The sequence below is a fragment of the Phocoena phocoena genome, chromosome 19 (genome assembly GCF_963924675.1).
Source record: "Phocoena phocoena chromosome 19, mPhoPho1.1, whole genome shotgun sequence".
NCBI classification, from domain to species: Eukaryota; Metazoa; Chordata; class Mammalia; order Artiodactyla; family Phocoenidae; genus Phocoena; species Phocoena phocoena.
The window spans coordinates 57,647,906-57,656,966 of NC_089237.1; the positions used below are offsets into that span (position 1 = coordinate 57,647,906).

A 9,061-nucleotide genomic window follows, 5' to 3' on the forward strand; every position below is an offset into this window, starting at 1 on the left:
GCGCCCATTAAAACTGAAAACTGCACATATCCTGAGACCCAGCAGTTCCGCTTTCACTTACATAACCAGGAAGGACTCTCATATATGTGCACCAAGGGGCATGTATGGGGATAACTGAGTATTATTTGTAATTGTGTCAAATGGAAACATTCAGAATGTCCATCAATAGAGTACTTAAAAAAAATAGAGTACTTAAAACATAAAATGTATTATGTACATACAATAAAGTATTATTCAAAAGTTAAAAAAAAATATATATATATACACACAAATATATACATGCATCATTCTCAAAAGTACACTGAGTGGGGAAAAAAGTTGCCAAAAAAGCCTACCATATACCTTTTATGTTTTAAAACTTATAAAATGATACCATATGTATATATGTATGTGTGTATATATGTGTATGCACACACAAATATGTACTATGTATTATAAAATATAAAAACATTAATAGGAAGGAAACCATCAAATGCATGCGGTTACCTCGGGGATGAAGGAAGTTGGGACGAACAGGAAAGACTGAAGTATAAAGAGGGCTTCTTTATCCAAACAACATGTCAACATTTATTCTGGGGGGTTGATTACATGGGGTCATGTTAACATTTATTCTGGGGGGGTCGATTACATGGGGTTTTGCTGTATTGTCACCTTTTTTTTTTTTTCCAAATTAAAATGAACTGAATTTTTAAAAACTGCCAGTGGTGATCCTCTGGGTCAAGTCGCAGAGGTGGCTTGAGTCCAGCCGTCTAACCTGAAGCTTCTCTGCTCCCCAGGCTGAAGTTTGTCTTTGGCTCATCAGCCGTCCAGGCCTTGGACCTCGTTGATCGCCAGTCCGTCACCTTAATCTCATCGCCCAGTGGGAGGCGTGTTTACCAGGTAGAGACCTAGAGGTGGGGATTATCTCAACAGAATCCCCGTAGGACAAAATGTTTTCATGAACCTCTCTGAAAGCTGGTGACCAGCTCTGAGTATCTCCTGGGCTTTTGAAAAGCCTTTGACCCAACTTGGTAAAATGAGAGTATGAGTAGTTAAAATAAGATAAACATGACCTGTTAGCTCTACCTGGTAGCGATGTGTAGAACCAGCAATGACGCAGAGAGGCTCTCTTCTCAGGTCTAATGGAGTACAGTCAACTTCTGCCTTCCTGTCGTTTAATACTAGAGGTACTTTCCCACCCACCCACCCACCAAAAAGCGCTGACTCCATCACCTTGTTACATTATCTCTTGCTTACAAGCAAAAACCAAAATGTACTTTGAGGTCCTTCCACATGTCCAGATTCATCTTATAGAAATGATCTGTCAAAACTGTTGTCAAGAAGTGTTCACGAAGGCCAAACTGCTGGATTCAGGCAGTTGACTTGGACCTTAGTTTTGCCCACTGGAGCTGAAGGTAGGTAGATTTGTAAAGTAACAGATCAGACTCTCATCAGGCTCCGAATTACTTTCATGTATTGATAATTCTCACCAAAAGCCCGGAAAGAGATTCATTGTGCCGAAAACTGAGGTGCAGAACATTAACAGTCACCTCCGGCAGCGGGGATGTGTAAAGGCCATCCTGCACTGCCTGTCTGTACGTCAGCAGTGGGCCACACTCCCCACCCCCAGCTTAGCTACATCAGACAGTGGTACCTGCCGCTGGGATTGAGCGAAGGGAATCTTGTGAATGAAATTAAACATCAGCAGTGGTCTCCAGAATTTTGTGTCTGGCTTGGAAGGAGTGAAAACGAAGCTGTCAGCTCTTGTATTTAATCCAGGCCTTGCTGAAGACCAGGAAGGAGGGATTTTTCAGTGTTTGGATTCTGGTTTATTTATGATGACCTCAGAGTTAAGGCCGTGTTGACTCATTCTTAGTGAGTGAGTGACTGGGCAGAGCCTCTTGGGTACATGGGTGGCTTTGCCTGGTGAACTTACTTGTGGTTCCACACTGCAGGATGGTGCGGCCAACCTGGCACGTCCTCCTGCATTTCTGCATGAAGTAAGCCGGGGTGATCCGTGCTGAAGGCTGCAGTTAAGACTCTGGGTTGTATTTACTTAAAAGAGGCTGCTGATGAGAATTTTCTCGTGGTGAATCGGCACTCTTAAGTGATACTGTTTGTACCTGAGGAAGTGTTTCCGTCTTCTTTCTAGAGTATTTATTTTTGGTTTTTATGTAGCTAAAATACCCTCAACGGGGAGGGCCTCGGAGTTTTCCCATGTCTTTTAGTTTCGGATTTTTTGTCCTAGTTCCAACATCAGCAGAACCCCTGACCTGCACAAGCAGAGTCCCAACTGCCCTCTAGTTCTGGGATCTCATTGTTAGTTAAAATCTTAAACTCTGAAATATTTCAGTTATTGTTGACTTTTTTGTTCCTCCCAGGATCACTGTGAGTTGTTTAATTTTCATCCTTCACATTCTGTATTATATCATGTTGCTTTATTCGTCATAACAATGCTAACTTCTTAGAATTGTGGCTGTCAGCTGGGACTCTGAATTAAATGAGGCTGTAGAAATCTTATAGACACCCTCAAATTAACCTCAGTGGTTTCATTGTATATAGTAACATAGAAAGAAGTTGGCTTAATTCAGAGGTCCTGTGAGATGATGAAAGTTGAGTCAGACATTGCCTCTTGGTCCTGCTAGTTATCGTTCCATAGGGCAACCTTCTAATGCTCTCACTTCGTCCAGGTGTAGTGGAAATTATCTTAAAGTCACACTGATGTACCTGAGTCGCTTTCTGATAAACTTTGGTCCACCCAGGAACGGGGGGTGCGTCAGTCAGGAGGTGCTAAATAAGTTAGGCTGTGGTAACAATGACCCCCAAATTTCAAAACAAAGTTTATATCTCACTCACTATACATCTCCATTAAGAGTCAACTGCAGCTCTGCTCCAAAACGTCTTCACTCAGGGTCCCAGTCGATGGAGCAGCCCCCGTCTGGAACATTGTGGATCTCACAGCAGAAAGAGAAGAGGACATAGTATGCACCCATTTTTAATGTTTCTGCTTGGCTACTCACGTTGTACTGGCTAAGGCAGGTCAACAGTCAGCCTGTATCTAATAGGGCAGGAAAGTATAATCCTCTTCCCGAGAGAGGCGCCGAACTCGGGGAACAGTAGATTATACAGTTCACCACTGTGATGGATGCTAAGAGGCTTGGAGCAGCCATAAAGTAAAACTGTCCTTCTGAGTGGATGACCATGCAGGTGGGCCAGTCACCTTAGAACTTCACTGAAACCGTAGCAGACTTCCTCCAGGCAAGGTGCACACAAGTCCAGCCTGGGTTTGAGTATCCTCTTTCCTGCACTGCTTTTTTTAAAAGCTCTCTCCTTCTGGGGGTAAACATTCCAGGCTCTGAGCGGCTGAACTGGGAGCATTTCCCGTGAGAGGAGGGGGTTCTTCCATTGAAGGGTGAAGGAAGTGAATTAGATGGTCCGTGAGGTCAATTTCTAATTCTAAACGTATCCAACTCAGATCTCTGCCTGATTATTGGGTTCGTTAGTTGTCCACTGCTCGATAAAGACGAAGCAAATTCAGAATTGACTGTTCGTTTACAGTATTCACTGCCTCGGGCGGCTGAACGTTTTGAGTCCTAGCCAGCCTTTGAAAGGATCAGCAAGGGAACCTCTTGTAGAAACTCTCCCCGTCCCTGAGTTACCGGCACTCAGCTTCATCCAGAGAGTATTCTGATGGGCTGGGGACCCACCATAAGAAGGAACTTGTCAGTGTAGAATTCCAGAGGCTTATGTAAATCCAGAGAGAAGAAGAAATCTGAAGTTTTCTATTCATTGGTGACAGTTTGGAGACGCAAGAATTGTTGGTGTCACTGCTGGATGTTGATCGGTTTTCGTGCAGGACTGAGTGGGAAACAATCTGCTTTAATGCTCTCCCTTCAGCCTGTGTTTTCCAGACACTGGGGAGATTCCTGCAGTCATTCTCAGCGTCCACCACCGAAAACATGTCAGCGCCCCAGGACTGGAAATCTGTAACATGTGATTTTCTTCACACCTGATTTGTAACTGGGGCTGAAATTTTTAATGGGAACGGTAGGCATCTTCTTACCTAGTCATGGGCCATTTCTGGTAATCTTGCAGCCCCCAAGGAATTCTCCTGACTTGGTCAAGAAACCTTAGCGACACGGCCGCATCACGTGAATGCCAGGACATTTGACGAACAGGCACAGCTCGTGCCTGAACACTGCTGTTGCTCGGTTGAAGCCTTTCCTGCTGCTTTATTCTTTGTGAGGAGAGAGGAGCTGTGGCATTTGTTGCTTTTTAAGTCCTGGCCTTTTCATGTAGATGGCCACCTCAGAGCTTGCAAAACGTGAGAGCCCTGTGGCAATCCCTAAGTTACGGCTCATGTGAGCTAGCCCTCGGGGTGGCACCACGTGCCCAGGACGCTCCTTTTGCCAACAGTTTGCAGAGTGTTTTTTTTTTTTAATTAATTAATTAATTTTTGGCTGCGTTGGGTCTTCGTTGCTACGCGTGGGCTTTCTCTAGTTGCGGCGAGCGGGGGCTACTCTTCGTTGTGGTGCGCGGGCTTCTCATTGTGGTGGCTTCTCTTGTTGCGGAGCACGGGCTCTAGGCGCGCGGGCTTCAGTAGTTGTGGCTCGTGGGCTCTAGAGCACAGGCTCAGTAGTTGTGGCTTGTGGGCTCAGTAGTTGTGGCTCGTGGGCTCTAGAGCGCAAGCTCAGTAGTTGTGGCGCACGGGCTTAGTTGCTCCGCGGCATGTGGGATCTTCCCGGACCAGGGCTCGAACCCGTGTCCCGGGCATTGGCAGGCGGATTCTTAACCACTGCCACCAGGGAAGCCCTGCAGATTGAACTGTAGGAATGAAGCCCTCAGCTGTGTCTTTGGCCGCTTCGTGGTGGAGACGTAAACAGGCGATTTCTCCGTTTGTCCAGTCACACTCCAGATGCAGCGTCACTTCCCTGGACGGCCTCTCCTCACCACTTGACTGACAGCCGGCCGTCTGCTCTTGGACTGGCGTGTTCCCGGCCCTCGTATCTGTGCACTCCTTCCATCCTGCTGGGGAACAGGCAGATCTGGGCTTACCGCGCTCTGAGACAGCCGCGCGATCATCCCGTTACAAGATTCTCTGCTTCCTACATTCCTCCTGTTCTCAGATGCTTTTCAGAAGCCCTTTCCCGTTTTCTTCTGAAGACCTGTCTTTCTGCCTCACCGCCAAGCCTTCAGCTGTTATCAGGCTCCCTTCACACGTGTGGTGGAAGCTTTAGACGTTTACACACATGCTGTGAAATACCAGAGGTTGAGAAACACCACAATGAAGTGCAGATGAGGGGGCTTTCTCTCTGCCTCTTTATAGTCAGCCCACGGAGTGGGCCCTCTGAATCACCAGCCAGAGGGATGGTTTAACCCACCCGAAACGCTTCCGTTTTGTCCTGTGGAGTCCTCAAGGGCAGAGCTCTAAGGCAGCGGGAAGGTCCCGCAGGCAGGGAAGTCGAGTTTCCACTTCTGCGGAAGATGTTCCTACGGTTCTTCCCAGCGCAGAGCAGCTCTGAGTCGTCAGGCAGATAAATTCGGGGGAAGGGAGTGGTTTTCCAGCACACCTTTCCAAGTCTGATCCCATCTGTCCTTTCCTTTCTAGGTACTTGGAAGTTCCGGTAAAACGTACGTGTGTTTGGCCTCTTGTCATTACTGTTCGTGTCCGGCATTTGCCTTCTCAGTGCTGCGGAAGGGTGACAGCCTCCTGGTGAGGATGGGAAGGGCCCCCCCCAACTGCGGCTGAGCTAGGAGAGAGATTGAGAGCCCTCGTTGCGTCGTTTAAGAGCTGCACAAAATGGGGGTTTTACTACATGTGGAAACAGATAGTAGTTTCTTCTCTTTGACTTCAGTTAGTCCTCTCTTTTGGGTTTACCCTCCCAAAATGCAGTGTCATTTTTAGAACTACACCAATTTCCCATTTTAATTTAAAAGGTCACAGATGAAGCTGTGGGGAGGGCAACAGGTAATCCCCAAAGTAGGCAACTGGGGAACCAGTCGGCCCAATAGAAATATGAACTAAATCGCTGCTGGCAGCTTTGCAAAGCCCCAGCTACACGTCCAGCCTTGAGGTGCTTCTTACCACTCCCCGTGAGACAGCCTGGCACCTGGCCGTGCTCGACTTTCCCGGGGGCAGGAGAGCACATCGGTGCCTCTGCTGACTTCACGGAGTCCAGGGCATCAAGCAGGAACAAGACACACTCACAAAGCTCCTGATTCCGCAGGAGAAAGCACTACCCAGCCATTTGTTAAGTCTTGCCAAGGAAGGATATTGTAGCACCCGCTGGATTCTTCCCCTTTCTTTTACATACACTGTTAATTACACACCTCAGGAACTGGGTGGCAGGTTGAATGTCCCATTGTACAAGAAGCCACCTTCACAGCTGATTTCCCCTGTAAAATGACAGGGTTCAAGCAGGCCCTCCAGTAACCTAAGCTGTGTGTGCTATGATACAGGGTCCAGCACAGGTCCTCTCCCCAGAGGTGTTACAGGCCGAGATATGTGAGGGTCCTGCCACCCCTGCCCCTGCCCCCGACACCGTGCCCCGGAAGTCTAATAGTGGTGAAGGGACTACACTGTAGACTCTGAGCATGTGTGTAAGATGGGGATAAGACCTGTCCCCCTGGGGGGCTTAAATGAGATAATCTTATTATCTCATTATTAAATAATTCTCTCCTATTAAGTGAGATAAACTTTAAGAAGCACTTAGCACAGTACCTCAAGGAACTAGCCATTGCTATTAACAGCTTTCTGAAGGCGAGGAAGAAAGAAATATAATTTAGGACTAAAATAAAGAGCCTGTCTCAGTTTTCCCTTGGTTTTACCTGTACCAAGCTGGATCTAAACTGTTGCCCCAAACAACAGGCAAAGGAAAACCTCCTTCGTCCCCACTGCCTCCTAGGAGGTCTCATCTTTGTCTTCAGTTTCAGGCAGTGAGTTAGAGGCGCACAGTCTGTGCCCCACTCCTTTCCTGCTACATGTGATGGTGGTGAGAGGTCTGGGTTAGCCCGGCCCCTCCAGTTTCTAACTGGTTTGTGTGTTTTGTGTTCCAGTGCAAGCACCTCTTGGCAGTTTATCTTAGTCAGGTTATGAGGACCTGTCAGCAGCTGAGCGTCTCTGACAAGCAACTGACTGATGTATTATTGATGGAAAGGACACAGGAAGCGTCATAAATGGCGCAGATGGAGCATGACACTGTCCTCCAACACGGGAGTCCTGTCCAGGGCGCACGCGACTGGCCACGCGCGATTCACGCGGCCAAGACGTGAACCAGACTTCCTGTCGCTGTCCCTTCCCCGCGGGCTGCAGGAGGCATTGTGGGTTGGGCCCAGGATGTGCGTATGGTTTGAAGCCCTCGTGAAAAGTCCGGACCAGCCTCCAAGCCCCTTGGGTAGAAAATTTCCAGATGCAATCAAGCGTTTTAGACTCCGAAGCCTAACATCATGTCATGGTCATAATTAGATTCTTAAGTGACCAGAGCACGAGTCATTTTTAAGAGGTTGGAACGGTAGGTGAAACAGCAAGCTGAAGTTTATAGATAAATAAGCATCAGTCCTTCTTCTTGGGTCCAGAAAACTTTTCTGCAGTAAAAGGTTAGAGCGGAGATGTGGCTAAATGGCAGCAAAGACAAAAAGACATCAGGGTTCTGGTTTCAGTGAGCTACAGAATCTGCGCTGTCGAGGCCAAAACGCTGATTAAATGGGCTGTATTGTGAGAAATGTAGTTAGCGCCTAGGACGAGGAAGTGCCGGTTTGCTCTGCGTGCACTTCTGAGCTTTGTAACGAGCCAGATGAAGGAAGCTGAAGACCCTGCTGGGGATTTCCAGTCTGAGGAAGAAAAGGCTGAGAGATTCCCAAGAGGATGTCGGGAGGGAGATCAACGGGACGCATCCGGACCCCAAGAGAGAGCAAAGGAGCAATGGCGGATGAAAAGGAACACGAGACGGATTTCGGCACAGGACAGGAACTTTTCATGGGGAAGGCTGTCCACAGCTGGAACGGGGTCCTGGAAGGACAGGCTCTCCCTGTCTCTCCCGGGGTTCGTGAGCCTGCAACACGCTCGCGGGGTTACTGCGGAAGGAATCGAGTCAGCGACCAGACAGGTGAAACAGATGGTTCTGCAGCCTCGGACAGCCCGCAGCCCTGTGCCCCGCAGTACGAGGTGCTAATGAATGACTGTGGGGAAGGCCGCGGACGGCACAGGGCTCTGTGGTGGCAGAGCCTTCTCCTAGGTCGAGGTGTGGCGAATAAAACCTATCAAGGCCGTGCTACTTGGCAAACTTGGGCTCGGTGTAAACTGATTTCAGGATAAAGAACGGAAGGTAGGTGAGCTCTGCACCGCAAGCCGGCGCAGCACCCTCAACTGTATTTTTTTTTTTAAGTTTTATTTTTATTTCACCTCATACATAAACACAATTCTCTAACTCTCCTTAGTAAAATTTTCACTTCGGATTCCAGCAACTTGGCCAAACTTGAACTTGGGAGAGAAGTAAAATTCACTCTCTAGCTCTGGAAGGGGGAAACAGAATCTGGTGGCGGAGGGATCCCACTTCTCCAGTTTCTTCCTTTAGGGGAGTTTGCTGTACGTGGAAAAGACTGTTATCAAACCTGTCATCTGATGACATTCTACTTAAGAACTTATGAGACTATCATCTCCCTAATATGGCAGCGTCTCGATCGAAGCATTATACTTCTAATTTTCCTGGTCACCTTGCCCAGAACAAGTATGTATCTTTAGTATGTCCAGCTTTTTCCATTGCCTGCTAAGTTAAAAAGTGTTTGTACTGTAATAGTTCACAGTGTTTCACAGTAAAATAGTTTCAGTCATTTTCTACCACGGAAGAGGTGGACTCTTAAAGAAACAGAACTTCCTTTTACCATCCATTCAAGTCATCAGCATCGTCAGCAAGAGCGGCCAGGGAACCGTAAACGCGTCTGCCGACCCTCGGCACCTACGAGTCACGCGTGCGTGTTAACTAGGTACGTGGTACCTCCGGGGAAGTGCTCCGAAGAGGCCCCCTGCTGGCCTGTGAGGTGTAGCTGTCCTTCCAGTGAGAATCCACCAGCCACGCCCCGTCCC

At 48.0% G+C, this 9,061-nt stretch overlaps 1 protein-coding gene across 1 annotated transcript in view; it reads right to left on the reverse strand.

Annotated features, from left to right (window-relative positions):
* TTC19 (tetratricopeptide repeat domain 19) overlaps positions 1-5,061 on the reverse strand; it is a 32,295-nt gene extending 27,234 nt beyond the window's left edge. The window contains 2 exon segments of the mRNA XM_065898071.1: positions 1,916-1,970; positions 5,035-5,061. Of these exon segments, the coding sequence (XP_065754143.1) occupies positions 1,916-1,970; positions 5,035-5,061 (82 nt within the window).
* Positions 5,062-9,061: the final 4,000 nt, after the last annotated feature.